Here is a 23,661-nt window from a genome sequence, read left to right as displayed (position 1 = left end):
CTTTGCAGCAGCTCAGAAAGTGTCACGCAGTATGTTTGTAACTCGAGTACAGAAGAGTGGGGTGTGTGCTGATTGGAGGAGCCCATCTCTCTGTCCAGTAGGAAGAGAGGCAGTGAGAAGATTGGGAAACCTAAAGCACAGTGGAAAACCTAAGAGCACAGTGACCCCCTCCCATCCCATTACAAGCACAATATGTTAGGAATACAGAGAAATTATTTTATATTTGAATCCTAAAAATTAATTTTCTATAGGATAAAATATTACAACAATAAGATATTTTGTCCAGTACATGTGCTATTGACAGGATTGCCAGGATCCCGCAGATGTGCAGGAGGATCCCAGCTGAACCGCATCTGTCCTGCACATAGGAAGCAGGCGTATCAGAGCATTAAACCCTGCAGAGCCCAAAATGCAAGGGTCTTTCAAGCGAACACTGCAAATGCAGCGCAGGAGACATGGGCGCAGCCAGCGCCACCATAGGTCGTAATAAGATTGCAGCTATAGCGGCGCAGTCAGTAGCTTCGGCGCCGTCAGAAGACGGAGCTGAAGTTACTTTGAAAACTTTGTAATACACGTAGACCTGGGGGGGGAATAATATTGAACGCCGCCGGAAACTTGTGCAGCAGCAGGATAAGCCATATACCGGCTGTATCCTGCGCCCAAGTCTCCCAGCGGCCAATTCTCTCAGAAACCTTTCAAGTGGTAAAATCAATTTGCTTTTATCTGCCACGTGAGATATTCTTTCTGTGTGATTTAAAGAGGAACTCCAGTGAATATACTGTAATAAAAAAGTGCTTACATTTTACAATAATTATGTATAAATGATTTAGTCAGTGTTTACCATTGTAAAATATTTCTTCTCCCTGATTTACATTCTAACATTTATCACATGGTAACATTATTACTGCTGGCAGGGTATATCAGTGGAAGGAGATGCTGCTTGCTTTTTTGGCAGTTGGGAACAGCTGTTATTTCCCACAATGCAACAAGGTTCACAGACAGGAAACTGTCAGTATCATGGTCCTGACATCACACTGTGGGAGGGGTTTCAGCACAATATCAGCCATACAGAGCCCTCTGATGATCCGTTTGTGAAAGGGATCAGGTTAACCTATTCTCTCCCTGCACCGCTTGTCACGATTGCAGAATGTTAGCAACTGTTTGCTCAGCAGCATTAACATGAAGCTTGCCCCACCCCTTATTTCCTCCAGCTCATAGGTGAGGAGAGTGTTTCAACCAGTGCTGGTCGTAATGGAAAAAGCTACGCTTACGGATCATTACGCGTAATTTTACGCTATTACGCATTACGAAATTACGCTTACGGCATAGACAATCAATTTCGGTACATGTCTGTAATTACGCATTGCCCTTACGCAATTACGCGTAAGAATACCGTAATTCAGGTTGTTACGTTATAGGCTTACGCGTAAATTCCTACTAGCAATTAATGCGTAAGGTCATGCTGCCAAGCGGAAAAGTTGACGCATGGATCAATGTTAGGTAGCCGCCGACTTTAAGGGTTAATAGCAAAGCCCCCTTAAGTGCTAAGAGCCTCAAATTTGGAGAATATATTAAGGAGATCAGAAGGAATAAGAGGAAAAACATTTTTTTCAAAAAGACCTTATAGTTTTTGAGAAAATCGATGTTAAAGTTTCAAAGGAAAAATATATACATTTAAAAACCCGCCGACTTTAACGGTTAATAGCAAAGCCTGCTTAAAATTTAGAAACACCAAATTCACAGAGTATATTAAGGGGATCAGTGGGAATAAGAGGAAAATTTTTTTTCAAAAAGACCTTATAGTTTTTGAGAAAATCGATTTTTAAGTTTCAAGGGCAAAAATGTCTTTTGAGGCTGGTTTCACAGTGGGACGTTACAGGCGCACGTTAGAGCAGCCTGTAACGCAGCCCACCGCACAGCAATGAAAAATCAATGAGGCTGTTCACAGTGCGGACGTTGCGTTACATTGTAACGCTGCGTCACCAGACAACGTACTGCATGCAGTACTTTGGACGCGGTTGAGCCGCGTTAGACTGCTTGCACATGCTCAGTAATGTTGGGGAGGAGCGGAGAGCGGCCAGGCACATGGCTAATTATTATGCACTGCACGTTGTGAAGTGCAGTGTTTACATCCTGGAGCAGCCGCTCTGTGCGGCGAATGACCGGCGGGACCACGTGATGCCGCATGCGCACAAGAGTGCGCATCACGGCATCACTGACGCCAGAGTGAGCTGCACAACGCGGCTCACTCTGACGTCCAGATCCAGCACCACCAGGCGTTGAGTTAGGGGGACGTTATGCGACCTTAACGCCCCCTCTAACGCAACGTCCTGGTGTGAAATTAGCCTGAATGCGGAAAATGTCAGTTTTTTTTGCACAGGTAACAATAGTGTTTTATTTTCATAGATTCCCCCAAGTGGGAAGAGTTTTACTTACTTCGTTCTGAGTGTGGGAAATATTGAAAAAAAAACGACGTGGGGTCCCCCCTCCCAGACCTCTTTAACCCCTTGTCCCCCATGCAGACTGGGATAGCCAGAATGTGGAGCACCGGCCGCGTGGGGCTCCGCACCCTGACTATACCAGCCCGCATGGTCCATGGATTGGGGGGTCTCGGAAGGGGAGGGGCAGCCAAGCTTTCCCCTCCCCCTCCGAGCCCTTGTCCAATCCAAGGACAAGGGGCTCTTCTCCACCTCCGATGGGCGGTGGAGGTGGAGGCCGCGATTTCCTGGGGGCGGGGTTCATGGTGGCATCTGGGAGTCCCCTTTAAAAAGGGGTCCCCCAGATGCCCACCCCCCCTCCCAGGAGAAATGAGTATAGAGGTACTTGTACCCCTTACCCATTTCCTTTAAGAGTTAAAAGTAAATAAACACACAAACACATAGAAAAAGTATTTTAATTGAACAAAAACATAACCACGAAAAAAGTCCTTTAATATTCTTAATTAACCATTAATACTTACCTGTCCCTTTAAAAGCCAGTTCCCACGCAATATCCTCGGAAATATACTAATCAGTTACAATGTAACAAAGTTATTACAATGTAACAACTTTGTTACTTTGTAACACCACCGCACCCGACGTCACTCGCCGCTCACCCGCCGGCCGCCGCATACACGCTAAGTCCCCGCCGGCTCCCGCCGTCCACTCCGCCCACACCTGTCACCCATATACATGCTGGCACCCATGGGTGCCAGCATGTATATAGGTGACATGTGGGAGAGGCGGGGAGGGCAGCGGAGCCGGCGGGGACTTAGCGTCCCTTCACCCGAAAGAGCTCTGAGCTATAGCTCAGAGCTCTCGAAAGCATCTTTGTATTTGGGCTCCAAGGAGCCCCATTGGTCCTTAGCAGACCAATGGGGTTCCTTCAAATCAGAAGGAACCCCATTGGTCTGCTAAGGACCAATGGGGCTCCTTGGAGCCCAAATACAAAGATGCTTTCGAGAGCTCTGAGCTATTTAGCTCAGAGCTCTGTCGGGTGAAGGGACGCTAAGTCCCCGCCGGCTCCGCTGCCCTCCCCGCCTCTCCCACATGTCACCTATATACATGCTGGCACCCATGGGTGCCAGCATGTATATGGGTGACAGGTGTGGGCGGAGTGGACGGCGGGAGCCGGCGGGGACTTAGCGTGTATGCGGCGGCCGGCGGGTGAGCGGCGAGTGACGTCGGGTGCGGTGGTGTTACAAAGTAACAAAGTTGTTACATTGTAATAACTTTGTTACATTGTAACTGATTAGTATATTTCCGAGGATATTGCGTGGGAACTGGCTTTTAAAGGGACAGGTAAGAATTAATGGTTAATTAAGAATATTAAAGGACTTTTTTCGTGGTTATGTTTTTTGTTCAATTAAAATACTTTTTCTATGTGTTTGTGTGTTTATTTACTTTTAACTCTTAAAGGAAATGGGTAAGGGGTACAAGTACCTCTATACTCATTTCTCCTGGGAGGGGGGGTGGGCATCTGGGGGACCCCTTTTTAAAGGGGACTCCCAGATGCCACCATGAACCCCGCCCCCAGGAAATCGCGGCCTCCACCTCCATCGCCCATCGGAGGTGGAGAAGAGCCCCTTGTCCTTGGATTGGACAAGGGCTCGGAGGGGGAGGGGAAAGCTTGGCTGCCCCTCCCCTTCCGAGACCCCCCAATCCATGGACCATGCGGGCTGGTATAGTCAGGGTGCGGAGCCCCACGCGGCCGGTGCTCCGCATTCTGGCTATCCCAGTCTGCATGGGGGACAAGGGGTTAAAGAGGTCTGGGAGGGGGGACCCCACGTCGTTTTTTTTTCAATATTTCCCACACTCAGAACGAAGTAAGTAAAACTCTTCCCACTTGGGGGAATCTATGAAAATAAAACACTATTGTTACCTGTGCAAAAAAAACTGACATTTTCCGCATTTAAAAGACATTTTTGCCCTTGAAACTTAAAAATCGATTTTCTCAAAAACTATAAGGTCTTTTTGAAAAAAAAATTTTTCCTCTTATTCCCACTGATCCCCTTAATATACCCTGTGAATTTGGTGTTTCTAAATTTTAAGCATGCTTTGCTATTAACCGTTAAAGTCGGCAGGTTTTTAAATGTATATATTTTTCCTTTGAAACTTTAACATCGATTTTCTCAAAAACTATAAGGTCTTTTTGAAAAAAAATGTTTTCCTCTTATTCCTTCTGATCTCCTTAATATATTCTCCAAATTTGAGGCTCTTAGCACTTAAGGGGGCTTTGCTATTAACCCTTAAAGTCGGCGGCTTTTTTATATTATACGGGAGCGTAATATTACGCGATTACGGCAGACTGTGTAATTTCAATGGGAGTTTACTGTCTTACGCGTAATTTGTTACGCGTAAAAACGTAACCCACGGTCTACGCGTAATTAACTACACGTAATACCGTAACCTTACACGTAACGCTTACGGTGCATTTGTAGTGAATTACGATGCGTAATTACCCTAATGCGTAATTTCGGCCCAGCACTGGTTTCAACTATAGCAAAAGGATTGAAAACCTCATACAAAGATCTGACAACTGCTTAAAGCAACCCTGGGGCAAGCAAAAAACCCCATATGCTTACCTAAGAGAAAAAGCTCTTTATCCAATAGAACCTTCTCCGTCCTACCTTGTGTCCTTGTTCCAGCTCCGTCCCCCTGGTGCAACTAATCAATCTGCAGGCTTAATATGCCTTTGGCCTTCAGAAGGCCTCACGCCCCCAAGCATGTCCTAAAATGACCAGATCTGCACTGTGCATGTGCGAGTCCGTGCATGTGCAGTGCGAATGCACCCGTCTTCAGAAGAAATAGGCGACTGCTTCCAAAGCCTTCTGAGAAGCCCTAATGGCAACAATTTTGAATGGGGGAGGAAGGAGACAAAGAGTAACAATGTCTGTTTTTTATGTCGTTGCAGTTGCTTTAACCCTCTGGGGACCGGTTGCCTAACCTCCCTTAAAGTGAACCTAAAGGCTAGAAAAAAAAATGAGATTAACTCACCTGGGGCTTCCCTCAGCCCCCAGCAGACGATCGGTGCCCTCGCAGCTCCGCTCCGATGCCTCTGGACCCGCCGGCGAACACTTCCGGTTTGGCCGTCACCGGCCGACAGGCATGGGAACGCGAGTGATTGTTCGCGTTCCCAGCCTGTATATCGCCCCCTATGCTGCTATTGCGGCCAGGAGGTCGCAATAGCAGCATAGGGGGCGATATACAGGCTGGGAACGCGAACAATCACTCGCGTTCCCATGCCTGTCGGCCGGTGACGGCGAAACCGGAAGTCGTCGCCGGCGGGTGCAGAGGCATCGGAGCGGAGCTGCGAGGGCACCGATCGTCTGCTGGGGGCTGAGGGAAGCCCCAGGTGAGTTCATCTCATTTTTTTTTCTAGCCTTTAGGTTCACTTTAAGGACCAGGCCATTTTACATGTGGGGGAGGGGGCACATTTGGGGGGGAATCAGGCAGCCAGATCCCTAGTATACCTAGATAGTCATGGTGTCCAGAGTGTAGGCTGGTGTCCCCCATATTGCCAGCAGCCTTTACTCACCTCCCAGGCTCCAGCGATTAACAGCTCTAGCCCCCTCCGCTCTGGCCGGCATGCCCGCTCACACTGCCGCTAAGTTCCGGGTCGCGGCTTGATGACGTCATCAAGCCGCGACCTGACACTCAAGACAGAGTGAGCGGGGATCATGGCTAGAGCGGAGAGGAATGCTGATCGCTGGGGGAACGTTAGGAAGGTGAGTTCCAGTCCTCTTCTTTCCCCTCCTACCACCGTTGCTAACACTGATCATTACGATCGGTCAGCGATTGTAGTGATCACGTGATCAGGTGCCAATCGCTATGGCTCCTGATCACTGAGGGGAAATGTCAGCTGTCACATGAATAGCAGGTAGTGTAAATCCTACGCCACAGTTAGGCAGCCGCAAGTGCGGCGTAGGATTTACGCTGCACGGTCCCCAAAAGGTTAAATAAAGCAGGTGATTATTACTTTTGATTTTTATATGTAAACAATTGTATTTCTATGCAATGAAAAAATGGTGCATGAACTAGTAGTCCTTTAATCTGTATATTATTCACGCCTGCCTATTGGTACACTTGCAGAGAGATAAGATAGTGTACTGTCATATAACTGACACATGCAGACAGGGAGTCATGTTAATAGACGTACACCATCTGCCTGAGCCAATCGAAGGACTGATATTCAAATATTCCCTTGCTAGCCAAATTATAGCTCTCTGACAACCATATATACACAAAAACAAACCAAAGGAACTTTTTTTTTTCCTTCAGACACTAGAAACGTTGTTTGACTCGACTATTAACATAGGGTAGAAATCTAGGACGCTACTTTTACCATACTATACTGCTTCTCTAGTGGTCTAGTGGTTCCTCCCTCCCCATACAGCATTCTATGGTGTCCAGTGATTCCCCACTCCCTCCCTGACACAGCGTACCCAGTGTCTAGTGTTCCACCCTCCCTCTAAAGCAGGGGTCAGGAACCTTTTTGGCTGAGAGAGCCATAAACGCCACATATTTCAAAATGTCATTCTGTGAGAGCCATACAATATGTTTCAAACTGGGACATTGCGAATGCGCAGCAGAGGGCTCATGTCCCTGTTGCCATGGTGATGTGTACACAGTTGATCCCCAGGCAGCAGAAGTGTCAGACACGTCTTCAGCTTCTCTTGGGTTTCAGCTACATCAACAATTTCCCAGAGACAGGAGAAATACCGACTAACAGCTTGTACAGTTAACTAGCGGACTTGGGGGTTGATTCACTTTCTAGGACAAGATCCCCACACTTTGGCCCAATAGGCTGCCTTTCAAGTGACAGACAGCCTATTGAGCCAATCAAAGTGTGGGGATATCGTCCTACAAGTCACTGGACCTGACAGGGTCCAGGGTGGGACAAATGGAGTGAAGTGGAGTTAGTTTTGGGGGGCAGCATGAATACGTTAGTAGTGTGTGCTACAGCAGTAGCGTGTCTACTTTGAAAATTTTACTTGCGCTGTCACACTAAGCTGTGCTGCTTGCACAGTGTAGCTTAGTGAATCAAACCCTAACTGTGAGCTAGTTGTAGCCATCAAAAGAGCTGCGTCTGGCTCCCGAGCCATAGGTTCCCTACCCCTGCTCTAAAGCCTACCTGGCATCAAGAGGGCCCTCTCTCCCTCATACAGCATACCAGGTGTCTAGTGGTCCTCCCTTTCATATATAGTTCCCTGGTGTCTAGTGGCCTCCTCTCCTATACAGTGCACCTGGGCCCATTCATAGTTTTCTCCTAGGTGATATTTTTAAACTTGTCGATAAAATGCCTTTTAAGCCACCAGAAAGCTAGAAAATGTTCACCTACTTTGTGGTACATTTTCTTTTTGTTAAAAAGTGCTGGAAAACTATTTTAAATCAAAAATGAAAAATTATCTCCTAGGAGAAAACTCGGGAGAAAAAGTGAATAGCATATGGGCCAATGTGTCTACTGGTCCTTCCTACCTTGTATAGTTCCCAGCTGTGTAGTGATCCTCCCTCCCCCATACAGTGTACCTGGTGTCTAGTAGTCCCTTCCCATCACACAGTGTACCTGGTGTCTAGTAGTCCCTTCCCATCACACAGTGTACCTGGTGTCTAGTAGTCCCTTCCCATCACACAGTGTACCTGGTGTCTAGTAGTCCCTTCCCATCACACAGTGTACCTGGTGTCTAGTAGTCCCTTCCCATCACACAGTGTACCTGGTGTCTAGTAGTCCCTTCCCATCACACAGTGTACCTGGAGTCTAGTAGTCCCTTCCCATCACACAGTGTACCTGGTGTCTAGTAGTCCCTTCCCATCACACAGTGTACCTGGTGTCTAGTAGTCCCTTCCCATCACACAGTGTACCTGGTGTCTAGTAGTCCCTTCCCATCACACAGTGTACCTGGTGTCTAGTACTCCCTTCCCATCACACAGTGTACCTAGTGTCTAGTAGTCCCTTCCCATCACACAGTGTACCTGGAGTCTAGTAGTCCCTTCCCATCACACAGTGTACCTGGTGTCTAGTAGTCCCTTCCCATCACACAGTGTACATGGAGTCTAGTAGTCCCTTCCCATCACACAGTGTACCTGGTGTCTAGTAGTCCCTTCCCATCACTCATTGTACCTGGTGTCACACAGTGTACCTGGTGTCTAGTAGTCCCTTCCCATCACACAGTGTACCTGGTGTCTAGTAGTCCCTTCCCATCACACAGTGTACCTAGTGTCTAGTAGTCCCTTCCCATCACTCATTGTACCTGGTGTCACACAGTGTACCTGGTGTCTAGTAGTCCCTTCCCATCACACAGTGTACCTGGTGTCTAGTAGTCCCTTCCCATCACACAGTGTACCTAGTGTCTAGTAGTCCCTTCCCATCACACAGTGTACCTGGAGTCTCTAGTGTCTAGTAGTCCCTTCCCATCACACAGTGTACCTAGTGTCTAGTAGTCCCTTCCCATCACACAGTGTACCTGGAGTCTAGTAGTCCCTTCCCATCACACAGTGTACCTGGTGTCTAGTAGTCCCTTCCCATCACACAGTGTACCTGGTGTCTAGTAGCCCCTTCCCATCACACAGTGTACCTGGTGTCTAGTAGTCCCTTCCCATCACACAGTGTACCTGGTGTCTAGTAGTCCCTTCCCATCACACAGTGTACCTAGTGTCTAGTAGTCCCTTCCCATCACACAGTGTACCTGGAGTCTAGTAGTCCCTTCCCATCACACAGTGTACCTAGTGTCTAGTAGTCCCTTCCCATCACACATTGTACCTGGTGTCACACAGTGTACCTGGTGTCTAGTAGCCCCTTCCCATCACACAGTGTACCTGGTGTCTAGTAGTCCCTTCCCATCACACAGTGTACCTGGTGTCTAGTAGTCCCTTCCCATCACACAGTGTACCTAGTGTCTAGTAGTCCCTTCCCATCACACAGTGTACCTGGAGTCTAGTAGTCCCTTCCCATCACACAGTGTACCTAGTGTCTAGTAGTCCCTTCCCATCACACATTGTACCTGGTGTCACACAGTGTACCTGGTGTCTAGTAGCCCCTTCCCATCACACAGTGTACCTGGTGTCTAGTAGTCCCTTCCCATCACACAGTGTACCTAGTGTCTAGTAGTCCCTTCCCATCACACAGTGTACCTGGAGTCTAGTAGTCCCTTCCCATCACACAGTGTACCTAGTGTCTAGTAGTCCCTTCCCATCACACATTGTACCTGGTGTCACACATTGTACCTGGTGTCACACAGTGTACCTGGTGTCTAGTAGCCCCTTCCCATCACACAGTGTACCTGGTGTCTAGTAGTCCCTTCCCATCACACAGTGTACCTGGTGTTGGATTCAACCTCTAGTGTTTGCTCTTTACAAGCACTGGAGGCTGAATCCGATGCAGAGGAAGAAACGCAGACCTGGCGCAGTGTGTCCGGCTCCAGATCAAGTAAGATGCTTTACCACCACCTCCACTGCCAGTACTCTGCAAGGGAACACAGACAATGATGGCGGGAAACCTCTAGACACCAGGGAAACATGCTATGGGAGAGGGAGGGGGAACCACTAGACACCATGTACACTGTATAGAAGAAGAAGGGGGGGGCATTAGACATATGACACAATTATAAATCCTGCAAAAAAACAACAACAAACAAACAAAAAAGCACAGCATGTTGCTTTTAATTAGATTTGGTTTATTCAATTTTCACAATAAACATTCATATTTTGATTTCTGTCTTTTATATCTTCCAAAGGGCTGTACAAAAATATAAATACTAAATATGATGAAAAATATAAAGGTAGTATACAACAAAAATGTATGCCACAATACATATAGCCAGTTGTCTAATAAAATATATTATTTATACTTATATTATCATCTGTTATTTATAAGGCGACAACACGTTACACATACAGCAGCTACAATAAACCTCTTATCCAAAAGGCTTAAAGTGAACCGAGCATCATTTTTTACACCCAGGGCAGCTCTATAGAAAATTAAAGAGACACTGAAGCGAGACTAAATCTCGCTTCAGCTCTCATATATAGCAGGGGCATGTGTGCCCCTGCTAAAACGCCGCTATCCCGCGGCTGCACGAGGGTCCCTGACCCCCCAACCCACCCCCCGCAAACCTTGGTCGCAGACTTGGTCGCACTTTTTGCTTACTGGAGGCAAGGGCTAACGGCTGCAGCCCTGCCTCCCAGCGCGTCTATCAGACGCGCATCGCCGCCTCTCCCCCGCCCCTCTCAGTGAAGGAAGACTGAGAGGGGCGGGGGAGAGGCGGAGATACGCGCTGACAGACGCGCGTGGGGCAGGGCTGCGGCGGTTAGCCCTGCCCCAATGCGGAAGCGCTCCCCCGCATTACGAAGGGGATTTGGGGGGACAGGCACCCCCGTTAAGCCGCGGGATAGCGGCGTTTTAGCAGGGGCACACGTGCCCCTGCTATATATGAGGTCTGAAGCGAGATCTATTCTCGCTTCAGACTCTCTTTAAAAATGCTTTCTAAAAATGTGGTTTATTATTTAAAAAAAAACTTTAATTTTACCTCATTTTTTTACATCTAAGGGTTAAAATAGCCACTTTGTCTGTCCATAAAGGACCTGGGGCCGGTCACTGAGCAGGAGATGGTGGAAGGCAGATAAGAAATCACCTCATTAGACTTAATTGACCACAAACAAACCCCCATTGCACTTCAAACAGAAAACATCAGTTACAGACCTAGCCTGGATAAAGCCAGTTGTAAAATAGCAGGGGGTTGTACTTCTGAACAATGGCAGCCCTTCAAGCTATTTGAAGTCAGGAGCTGCTTAGTTCCCAAAAGGCTAGTGGAGGAAGATGAGGTAGAGAGTAAGTTACACATGGGACATCAACCTTGGCCAGTGGCTGAAGGAAAACTATACTATTGTTTGAAGAAGTGGAATTTAAAGCTAATAGGAATTTGAAAAAAATGAACCAGATACTTGACTAAGGAGATGGAAGGGTCTGGGTCCTATAGAGCCTTCCCACTCCTCTCACGGTCCTCTCGTTGCAGCGTTGGCTAACCGGTTTGAATCCCCCGCCTGAGGAAGCTTCAGAAGTCTTCGGGAGCCAAGTGCTCCCAAAGACGGACGGCTCTGTGCTGCGCCAGCGTGAGCACGAGAGAGAGTGGCAGGAAGCAGTAAAGATGGCAAAGATGAAAGTTAATGTTGATTAAACGCCTAAAAAAAAACATAAAAGCATTTTCCTTCATTTAAATTTGCATGATTATTGGGTAGTCACTGATCTGGACTGATAGTGTGAATATTTGATGGGTTTTACACTAGCCCTACATATAGCGACTTGGCGGCTGATCGACCATCCAATTCGATTATAATAATTGAATCACATGAAAATCGGTGCTGCCAAAAGCATGCCTGATTGAGGATGTAACCAATATCAGGCCGAGCATGTCGATAGGACACGCTGCAAGATGTTGGGCTATCGTCGTCGATCCAGTGCACGGGGTTAAAGGCGAGCAATATCGGGGCGAGCGGCAAACACAGCAAAACCCTGCTGCTGTTTTCATGTATGTGTGCATCTATATATTACCTGTGTCGCGGTGCCCATCCGTCTTCTGAATCCGCCACTCTTCCATTAGCCCCATACACACTGCCAGCGCATAGCACTAGAGGAACAGTGGCAAGGCGGTGGACTCGGCGGATTCCTGAGAAATTGCATGCTGAAATTGATTGGAAATCAGCCTGCGGTGTATGGCCAGCTGACAAATCTCTCTAATCAGATTTGATCAGGGAGAGGAGTTTTGTCTCTTGGTCGAATCTGCCCATCATTGTCTGATGTATAGCTACCTTACAGCATTCTTCCAGATAAGGTCAGCACCTCCAAAGGAATTACAGCTCTTAAAGGGAACCTAAGGCCCGGTTCATATTAGCTTTTGCCAACGGAACCGACCGTACGGTTCCGTGGTCCGTTCCGCTGAGCGGACGAAAAAATGCTGCAGGACCCAATTTTCCGGACCGTTTTGCTCAGCGGAACAGACACGGAAGGTTTTGCAGCTACATGGTAACATATAGAAAACGGACAGTTTTTCCTGATCCTGATGTCCGGCTCCGCAGAAAAACGCTAATGTGAACCGGAGAAGGATATGGATTTTTCCTTTTAAAACCAGTTGCCTGACTCTCCTGCTGATCCTGTGTCTCTGATACTTTCTGCCACAGCCCCTGAACAAGCTTGCAGATCAGGTGCTCTGACTGAAGTCAGACTGGATTAGCTGCATGCTTGTTTCAGGTCTGTGATTCAGCCTCTACTGCAACTAGAGATCAGCAGGACTGCCAGGCAACTGGTATTGTTTAAAAGGAAACATCCATATCTCTCTCAGTTTAGGTTCCCTTTAAACGTAAAACATAGCTCTTTATTGAAGTTCCATTAAAAAAAGTGACAAACTGTGAGGGGCTGTTAGCCAGCGACAGCCCAGTGTTTCAGGTTTTGAAGCCTTTCCTCAGGCCAGACAGCCCCACACACTGTAGTGTGTAATGGAACTTCAATAAAGAGCTACCGTATTTTTCGGACTATAAGACGCACTTTTTCTTCCCCAAAAGTGGGGGGGGAAAAAGTCACTGCGTCTTATAGTCCGAATGCTACGAATAAAGTCCCCCTAACACATGCCAAACGTTTTGCAACCATTTGCCGCTACTTGTCCTGTGTTACTCACGGATGTTGCAGAGCGTGCAGCCGCTACTTGTCCGCCCAGTCTGTGTTACTCATGGATGTCAGGGGTGCCCTCTGGCTGTCTCCTCCTGTGACTCCACTCGCTTCAAACCGCGCAGCTATTGCCATGCACGCCGCTGCTTATTGATTGGTGCAGAGCGTTCACCGAGTTTAACGGGCTTAAGCAAGAATTCCACCAATCAGGTGGGAGGCGCTGCCCCTGACCGCCTATCATGGCCGCCCACTGCTCCCTGCTTGCTTGATAGGAACTTAGGAAGGCGGGACCAGAGCTCCGTCATTGGGGCCAATTACTGCAGGGAGCAGTGGGCGGCCATGATAGGCGGTCAGGGGCAGCGCCTCCCACCTGATTGGTGGAATGCTTGCTTAAGCCCGTTAAACCCGGTGAACGCTCTGCACCAATCAATAAGCAGCGGCGTGCATGGCAATAGCTGCGCGGTTTGAAGCGAGTGGAGTCACAGGAGGAGACAGCCTGAGGGCACCCCTGACATCCGTGAGTAACACAGACTGGGCGGACAAGTAGCGGCTGCACGCTCTGCGACATCCGTGAGTAACACAGACTGGGCGGACAAGTAGCAGCAGCACGCTCTGCAACAGAATCTCGGCGGGCAAGCCTGGCTAATGTGTGTCTTTCACGCGTTTCCTGTGTCTATGACGGTGGTTCGTGCTGTTTAGATGAACGGCTTTGCGCAGCTTCTGTCTGTGTGGTGCCAGTCAATGAGACTAACTTGCCCATCATAATGATGTAAATAGTGCAGGTCAGCGTGCAGGCATTGTCAGTGGGGGCATCTTGTTTCCGCAGTTACATATGGGATGAGAGCAGCAACGTGGATTGAGTGCAAGCTGGCTGTAATAAGAACCAGTACAGCAGTTATTAAAACTCAAAACTTCCTCTCTGCTCTTAAAAAAAAAATAAGCAGCAGCATAATAACCTTTAAAGAAAAAATATTTGTTACAGCTGATACAAATCCTGCAATAAATCTGCAGTGTGTCTACTTCCTGCTTTCATGGAAGCAGACATAGGGTTAAAAGCTTGTGTTTACAAATTAGCTGCTTCATTAGCTGCAGAGAGACACATGGAATGGAGGAGGATACTGAGGTAAGCAGGTGGACAGAGAGGGACACAGAGACCGAGGAGGACACGGGGATGGAGGAGGACACAGTGGAACAGAGGAGCACACAGAGGGACAGGAATAACACAATGGGATGCAGGATGACACAAAAGACACAAGAAAGGCACGCAGGGACATAATTGGTGGTGGAAAGGTCCACAAGATGCCTGCACCACAGACGCACCAGGTTTAGTATATATTATTTTTTTTCCCTGGTTTTTGTCCTCTAAACCTAGGTCCGCCTTATAGTCCGGAGCGTCTTATAGTCCGAAAAATACGGTATGTTTTACGTTTAAGTGCTACTGTATAATTCCTTTGGAGGTGCTGACCTTATCTGGAAGGTATAATTCCTTTGGAGGTGCTGACCTTATCTGGAAGGTATAATTCCTTTGGAGGTGCTGACCTTATCTGGAAGGTATAATTCCTTTGGAGGTGCTGACCTTATCTGGGAGGTATAATTCCTTTGGAGGTGCTGACCTTATCTGGAAGGTATGATTCGTTTGGAAGTGCTGACCTTATCTGGAAGGTATAATTCCTTTGGAGGTGCTGACCTTATCTGGAAGGTATAATTCCTTTGGAGGTGCCGACCTTATCTGGAAGGTATAATTCCTTTGGAGGTGCCGACCTTATCTGGGAGGTATAATTCCTTTGGAGGTGCTGACCTTATCTGGAAGGTATAATTCCTTTGGAGGTGCTGACCTTATCTGGAAGGTATAATTCCTTTGGAGGTGCTGACCTTATCTGGAAGGTATAATTCCTTTGGAGGTGCTGACCTTATCTGGGAGGTATAATTCCTTTGGAGGTGCTGACCTTATCTGGGAGGTATAATTCCTTTGGAGGTGCTGACCTTATCTGGGAGGTATAATTCCTTTGGAGGTGCTGACCTTATCTGGAAGGTATAATTCCTTTGGAGGTGCTGACCTTATCTGGAAGGTATGATTCCTTTGGAGGTGCTGACCTTATCTGGAAGGTATGATTCGTTTGGAAGTGCTGACCTTATCTGGGAGGTATAATTCCTTTGGAGGTGCTGACCTTATCTGGAAGGTATAATTCCTTTGGAGGTGCTGACCTTATCTTGGAGGTATAATTCCTTTGGAGGTGCTGACCTTATCTGGAAGGTATAATTCCTTTGGAGGTGCTGACCTTATCTGGAAGGTATAATTCCTTTGGAGGTGCTGACCTTATCTGGGAGGTATAATTCCTTTGGAGGTGCTGACCTTATCTGGGAGGTATAATTCCTTTGGAGGTGCTGACCTTATCTGGAAGGTATAATTCCTTTGGAGGTGCTGACCTTATCTGGAAGGTATGATTCGTTTGGAAGTGCTGACCTTATCTGGGAGGTATAATTCCTTTGGAGGTGTTGACCTTATCTGGAAGGTATTATTCCTTTGGAGGTGCTGACCTAATCTGGATGACTACATTGTACGGTCCAGAAGTACTGAAGGACGGCTAGGAAATAGCACTCCTATCTGAAGTTGAATAGGTGCTGACTATACAATACTAGGACAAGTGCATTATGTACCTTAATGAGGAACTGTCGCGAAAATCTTAAAATTTAAAACACATACAAATAAGAAGTACATTTCTCCCAGAGTAAAATGAGCCATAAATTACTTTTCTCCTATGTTGCTGTCACTTACAGTAAGTATTAGAATTCTGACATTACCGACAGATTTTGGACTAGCCCATCTTCTCATAGGGGGGTTCTCAGGGTTTTCTTTATTTTTAAAAGCACTTAGTGAATGGCAGTTGCTCCGTCCTACTGCCAAAATAGTGTGCAGCGAGCAGGGAGGCTGGCCAGCATCTTTATGTAAATCTTTTTCAAGGAGTGTCTTTATAAAGAATAAAGGCCATGCTGAGAATCCCATATGGAGAGATAGACTAGCCCAAAACCTGTCTGTAATGTCAGATTTTTACTTCCTACTGTAAGTGACAGCAACACAGGAGAAAAGTAATTTATGGCTCATTTTAGTCTGGGAGAAATGTACCTCATATTTGTATGTGTTTTAAATTTTAAGATGCGACAGTTCCTCTTTAAAGCAGCATGGTCAGCCTTACTATGCCAGGAAAAGAAAAAATAAAACATATATAAGTAGATTACTACTTGTTCCACTTACATAACAGATACAGTATATTGTACTGTCCATGTTTTGATTTCAGTTAATTTAATATAGTAAATTAAGAGAATTCTGTTTCAGGCATTTGCCATCTTGATTCCCTCTGACTGAACTGCCCTTAGCCAATCAGTGAGGCGCAGGAATGTGGGAGGGGTGATGACAAGCTACCTTCTCCTTGGCAATGTACCGAATAGAGCCAGGCTGACTGAAATAAGATTTATTACAGCAGAAACACCTCTGATTAGATTGTAATGCTTGCAATGCAGAGTAAGGCTGCGAGCTGCATAATGAACACAGAGCAGTGGGTAAATGGAATTTGATTTTGTGGTTGACAATCGTTCTTTAAAGAATGGCAATGTACGCTTAGAGGGACATAGACTCAGAAAAAGCGAAGCTTCCGAGAGGAATCAGTGATCAGGCACCATAGCCCGATTCATTGATTCCTGGGCTACCAAATCCGCGGCCGGGAGTACAATTTACCTGCGGCCCCCAGGTAAATTGAGTTTGAGACCCCTGGACTCTAAACTATTTAAATATCTATGTAAAGATGAAATATTTCTATATATTTTATTTTTTTATAAGCTTGTAAATAGTGATGGATGCAAAACGAAAAAAATGCTCTTTTATTTCCAAATAAAATATTGTCGCCATACATTGTGATAGGGACATAATTTAAACGGTGAAATAACCGTGACAAATGGGCAATTATAATGCGTGGGTTTTAATTATGGAGGCATGTATTATTTTAAAACTATAATGGCCGAAAACTGAGAAATAATGATTTTTTTTCATTTTTTTCTTATTCTTACTGTTAAAATCCATTTACAGTAAGGTAGCTCTTAGCAAAATGTACCCCCCCCCCCCCAAAGAAAGCCTAATTGGTGGCGGAAAAAACAAGATATAGATCAGTTCATTGTGATAAGTAGTGATAAAGTTATAGGCGAATGAATGGGAGGTGAACATTGCTTGGATGCATAAAGTGAAAACGACTGAGAGGTTAATCCACTAATCCCTACAAAACGATCTGGTCTTTAACTCCCTTGGTACATGTAAATCACATGCTTCTCCATTAGTTCTCCTAGACATGACCATCACTAATACTTACTTTGGTATTTTTAGATGTAATAGGCTACTTATGGATTAGAAGAGCTTCTTAGGACCTTAGTCTCTCCTATTGTCTCATAGGATGCAATTTTTATTTAACATCTTGTATGGGATGACTCTGGCGTGCAGAAGTAAATAAGGTCACAAAGTGTTGGATGGGATGGGTGGGTTGTAGTATTAACTGCTTGCCGACTGCGTCACACCGATGGGTGGGGCCGCGACAGCAGCCCCAGGGCCGCCTAACGCCGATCGGATTAAGTCCTGGGGCTTCATTTTGCAGGAGATTGCACGCTCATATCCTGCTTGGTAGGCAGGGACAATATCACAAGGCGAGAGTGCTATCCACTATTCCACCCTGCTGACAGACAACACATACACTGCTTGCATAACATGCCTTACACAAACAACGTGCAAGTTACACAAACTGCATCATTATTATTATATGTTACTTAGTTTGCATAACTCCCAGTAAAATTAACTTGCACTGTCTGTGTATGCACGGTAAGTGTTTCCCATATTAAGCGATTAAAAGCCATAGTCACACATTTTATACACATTTGTTTTACAATATAAAAGCACTGCAGTTTTCATACACGTATAACAAATGATTGTATCACAGCTGGCTTCAATACTCATATACTGCAATAAAGAAGCAATACCACATAAATCCTTGGGAAAAAAGACACTTAAATTCTTACAATAATTAATTAAATATCACATTTATTCTTGAAAAAATAAATTATAGGGACTATAAACACAAGTAAAAAATTTCAATACTGAACTTACTTGGGGCTTCCTCCAGTGATTCCGTGAGGTCCCTTGGCATTCTCTGGGCTCTCTATTTTCCCGCAAGTGTCTCTGTTAGTTGCGCGACCCGGCCGGGAGTCGTGTGCTGCACATGCGCGGCCCAGCTTGCGCCTACAGGATGGGACTTCCTTTCAAGAGCCACGCATGCGCAGAGTGCGCACGCCAACAGGCGCGTGAGCGCACAGACTTCCATGTGCAGTTGCACACGACTCCTGGCTGGGTCGCGTAGCTAACAGACCCACAAGCAAGAGAATAGAGGGAGCCCAGAAAATGCAGAGGGACCTCATAGACTGGGTAAGAGGGGGGGGGGGGGGGGGGCGGGTCTGGAGGAAGCCCCAGTTATAGGTAAGTATTGCATGTTTTACTTGTGTTCAGGGTTCCATTAAATACCATATAAATTCTTAACAGAAAAAAATAATATTTAAAATAAAGCATGAGGTAAAAACCTGTGCGTACTGACATAAAAATGTATTATTTAGTGATAAACCACCACTAGTGAGGAACCAAAGCACAAATAAATAACATTCTTTGTGAATCAAATGCAATGTCCTATACTTGTTATAATGCAAGATTATGTGTATGCCTGTAGGAGTAAAAACGTGCAGATACAACACATTTATGGATGTGTATCATAGCTCAAACAAAGGAAGGGTTTGAGTTTCACTTTCAAAATCACGGCAAATGCATCATGTGGCACAACATATGATGACAAGAAGGAGGGTTATTGAAAAACTGTTATCGAAAGAAACTGTGACACTGAACATGATCTTGAAGTGGGAAGGGTTTTCCTAAACCTGACCGGTAGCTTATATCCAACAAAAAGATTGGTAAGGGGTCTGTGATACCCCACTAGCAGTTCACATTCAAAATTTCACAGGCATTGTTAAAATGAAATGTATGAGAGGTGGTGATAAAGGGGCGCATGGATAATCCAGCCCTCCAAGAGAGTGATGAGTGCCAATGACTGTTTCCAGGTAAGTGGTCAGATTCCAGGTAAGTGGTCAGATTCCAGGTAAGTGGTCAGATTCCAGGTAAGTGGTCAGATTCTAATCATCCCAGCCTTGGGGTCCAGCAGATCTTCAGTTCCAAAAGTGCAAATTTCACCTGGTAAACTTTTCGACCAACTGGGCTGATGAAAGATATTTCCATGATCACCCAAAATGCCCTAAAATGCTATGTTCATCTGATAAAGAATAAAGTACATTGGAGGTTTTCTTGAACAAGCAATGCATCAGATGCATGGATAAGAGAAGCCTAACATGAAATGCACGCTATAAAAAGTCTAAACTCATCTGGTTTCTTCTGTGCTGGTATCTCTAGAGCTGATGGAGACTCAGACCCTTATGTTGGTCTCTGCGGCTGCAAAAGAAGAATCAACACTTAGTCCTGCATCACAAACACAACATTCTGTGTAGAGATTGCTCTGCGTACAGACCTAATAAGGGGGGCTGCTGAAGTATCACTACAGCTATATGACATACAGTGGTGCTTTCAAGTTAGTGAACCCTTTTAAAGTGTACCTGAGGCGAACCTCTTCTAAGAAGAGGCAAGCCTTCAGATCCTATAAAGGAGAGATTCTCAGCACGTGGTTCGTGTACCCCAGGAAGTACGCAAGACCACAGTCAGGGGTATGCAGCAGAGCTGTATAGCAAAAGAAGGAGACGGCACACTGTTCGCTTCTTCAAGTAAACTGTATTGTTACAACAACCTACGGCTTACAGAGCAGACCAGACACACAACATGTTTCGGGCTACGCCCTTCCTCAGGTGTAGCCCGAAACATGTTGTGTGTCTGGTCTGCTCTGTAAGCTGTAGGTTGTTGTAACAATACAGTTTACTTGAAGAAGCGAACAGTGTGCCGTCTCCTTCTTTTGCTATACAGTCCGTTGGTTGTGGGAGTGGTGTCCCTGCGGGATTCTGGTACAGGCTTCCAGGTCTTGAGCTGCAAACCCGTCTGGTGTGGAAGTGTGTTACTACGAAGTACGCAGCAGAGCTGTCAGCCGCGCTCTGCACGGAAACTGCGCCTGTGTAATGTCAGATTGTGCTGCCTCAATGCTGCCCTGACATGCGCACACATCACTTCCTTGCTTTGTAAGCGGCAGCACAATCAAACAGGCTACAGCAGCTCAGCTTGTGCTTCTGCGGACTCGGAGCTGCCCTCCCAGCGCAGAGTAAGTTCAGGCGTGCTTAGTCCGCACTAAGAACGGAGCTCTCTCAATCACAGCAGTAAAAAGCACAAGGAGTTTCTTACTGTGGTAGCTGGGCTGGTAACTATAAACTTTTTCACTGAAAGGAAAGGAGCCAGGAGCGAACAGCCTGTGAGAGGGAGGGGAGGCAGAGGCATGTCACAGCCCGCGCTGGCTGCATACTTCAAAAGACGTCTGACCAAGCACAATGATTCCGCACTCCGCAGATCTGTCTCTAATAGACAGAGACAAGAGGAAGGATGCTGAGGGTGAACTCCGTGAAACAAGCCCAGGATCCAGCTGGGCAGAGCATGTATCTCACCACTACAGTTTCATTCATTACTGCAGCACCTGTGCTCTGGCACTGTACAGTATATGGAAGTGCTGCAGTGTGCATAGTACTAGGGGGCAGCTTAAAATGACTTCATCTGCACATGTGTTAAAAAGCCCTGTAAGAAGTCACATGATTTTCCGCAACTTTAAAAGGGAAGGTTCAGGCTAAAAAATAAACAAAAATCAACTTACCTCGGGCTTCCTCCAGCCCCTGGCAGCCGTCCAGTGCCCTCACCACAGCTCCGGTGGCTTCCGGTCTCCTACGGTGCAGATGCCAACCTTGCCAGGTCAGCATCTACTTGTGCTCCAATGTGTGACTCATGGAGTCCCACTGATCATCCGGATTTTACTGTGCAGACGCAGAACTACTGCGCCTGCACAGTACAGTACGGATGATGTCAGCACGACTACATGAGATGCACAGTGGAGCGCAACTAGGCCTCTGAGGGGAGCCTGGGACACCTGTGGGGAGCGGAGCTGCGGTGAGGGCACAGGACGGCTGCCAGAAGCTGGAAGAAGCCCCAGGTACGGTTGATTTTTGTTTATTTTTTATTTTGATTATTTCTTTAATTTGAAGGGCAGCGCAATCAGACACATCAGCAGCAACCTGATCAGTTCTGATCAGCGTCATCCCGCAGCTTCCCCCCCCCCCCCCCCGCACTTAGTTTTCCATATGCAGTGTGACAGAGGCACTCTGCAGCTTAACCTGCTTTCTGTAAATGCACTCTATTGGCTGAGGCAAGTCTTGATGACTGCAACAGCCAATAAACGGCTCCCAGCTGGTGGCCCAGGATCTCTTCCATTGCAGCAGCTGACCTGTCAAGGTCGGCAGCCACTTGCGTTCATGTAGACAGAAGCATTATGCGCAGGTGCAGAAGTACTACTGAAAAATAGTTTCAATTACCTGGGGCTTCTGCCAGCCCCCTGCCATCACAGATCCATCCTCCGGTCCCCTGCCACAGCTAAGTTTCGATATTGCCGACTTGCAAGTTGATGACCACTGCGTCTGTGTGGCTTTGACTGTGGGCGTCCTCCTTTGCATTCCCATCGCTGGGAGCGTCCTGCGCCAACACAGTATGAGGTTTATTTGTACTGTGCCTGCGCAGGATGCTCCCTAGTGTTGATCGAACACCCAGATGTTCGGGTCGGCTCGGCCAAACATCGTCCAGATGTTCGGCATATTCGGCCGAACACAGAACCCTATTGAAGTCTATTGGGACCCGAGCCATGGGGGGGCCGCAGAGCTGGAGGGGGTAGCAGGCAGGACGGAGGTATTGGGCCTAGCGGTGGGGAGGGGGGACGGACCCCCCCCTCCCTCACCTGGGTCCCCCGACCTCCGCTCCCCTCCAGCTTTAAAAAGTTAAGTAGCATCCGCTACTATTAAGAGGTAACGGGCGGGGATCACTCACCTCTTCCATGTTCCAGCGTGCACTCCACTGACGTCACTTCCTGCAACGCCGTCCACTTACAATACAGTGGGCGGCGTTGCAGGAAGTGACGTCAGTGGAACGCACGCTGGAACCGGAAGAGGTGAGTGATCCCCGCCCGTTACCTCTTAATAGTAGCGGATGCTACTTAACTTTTTAAAGCTGGAGGGGAGCGGAGGTCAGGGGACTTAGGTGAGGGAGGGGGGGGGGGGGTCCGTCCCCCTTCCCCGCCACTAGGCCCAATACCCCCTTCCCTCCCGCTACCCCTCCAGCTGTTCGGCCGAGCACCGTGCTCGGATGAGCTCGAGCCGAACCCGAACACCTCGTTATTCGGGGAAGAACGAACAGTGGCGAACACTGTTCGATCAACACTAATGCTCCCGGCTAGGGGAATGCGAACGTGCAGGCACAGAGGCCATTGATTTGCGCTTATGAAACTTAGCCCCGGCGGGGGGACCAGAGAATTGTTCCATGACGGCGGGGGCACAGGGTGGCTGCAGGAGGCAGGCAGAAGCCCCAGGTAAGTAACTTTTTTTTGTAAGTGATTTCAGGTTTCCTTTAAATAAAACAGGGTCACTTGTACCTGACTGTTAGGGCTCAATCAAAATTCCTGAGGTGCTGCGTGTAGCATCCAGCAGCGGGTGCGTTCTGTGGTTACACTCTACCCTATGGGGGCTCCATCCAAAGGAACAATGGGAACCAATGCCAACCAATGAACGGTCTTCTGCTCATTTGAAGAGAAGGATTTAGCATTGGCTAAATGTGCAGCCGACAGTCACCAGTGTGAACAGGGCCCTAGGCCTCGTTCACACTGGGTGCGTTGAGAAACATGTCACAGCGCATGATGAAAAATGCATGCGTTTGTACACTCTTTAGGGCGCGTTTCAGTGCGTTGCGGTGTGCTTTTTTTAAGCATGTTTTGCTTACTGTAGCAGTAGCAGTTGTTAATAAAGCTTTGTTTTTATATGAAAATGTATTTTTTTTTAATAAGGGGTAAAAAAAACGGATGCGTTTCTATACACTTATATGTGCTTTACAGCTCACCGCATAGAAATGTATGCAACACTACGTTTTTGTAACGCAGCTCAGCGCAGCGCATAGATGTGAGCCAGACACATTAATTACATGGGAAAATCAATACCTTGCAGAACGCACAGGGCAATGCGCTCTGAAAAGCGCACAAAAACATACCAAGTGTGAACGAGGCCTTCTAATGACTGAAAACACCTCACTTACAAATTATATTATTATAAGAATTCACTTACCCGTATATACTCGAATACAAGTCGACCTCGTGTATAAGTCGACTCCAATATTCAACCCTCTTAAGCTGGAATTTTTTATTGACTCAAGTATAAGTCTACCCAGCAAACTTAATGGATGCACTTGGGTCTCATTGAGGGGTTAATAACTGCACT

The 23,661-nt window shown here is 46.9% G+C and overlaps 1 protein-coding gene across 1 annotated transcript in view; it reads right to left on the bottom strand.

Moving 5' to 3' along the window:
- Positions 1-17,299: 17,299 nt before the first annotated feature.
- LOC137528721 (class I histocompatibility antigen, F10 alpha chain-like) overlaps positions 17,300-23,661 on the bottom strand; it is a 38,512-nt gene continuing 32,150 nt past the window's right edge. The window contains exon 7 of the mRNA XM_068250232.1: positions 17,300-19,657. Coding sequence (XP_068106333.1) covers positions 19,632-19,657 — 26 coding nt within the window. The 3' untranslated portion in view covers positions 17,300-19,631. The remainder of the gene's footprint in view (positions 19,658-23,661) is intronic.

Source organism: Hyperolius riggenbachi, chromosome 8 (assembly GCF_040937935.1).
Source record: "Hyperolius riggenbachi isolate aHypRig1 chromosome 8, aHypRig1.pri, whole genome shotgun sequence".
NCBI lineage: Eukaryota > Metazoa > Chordata > Amphibia > Anura > Hyperoliidae > Hyperolius > Hyperolius riggenbachi.
Note: the sequence above shows the minus strand (reverse complement) of the source record. Positions and strands in the feature narration are given on the sequence as shown.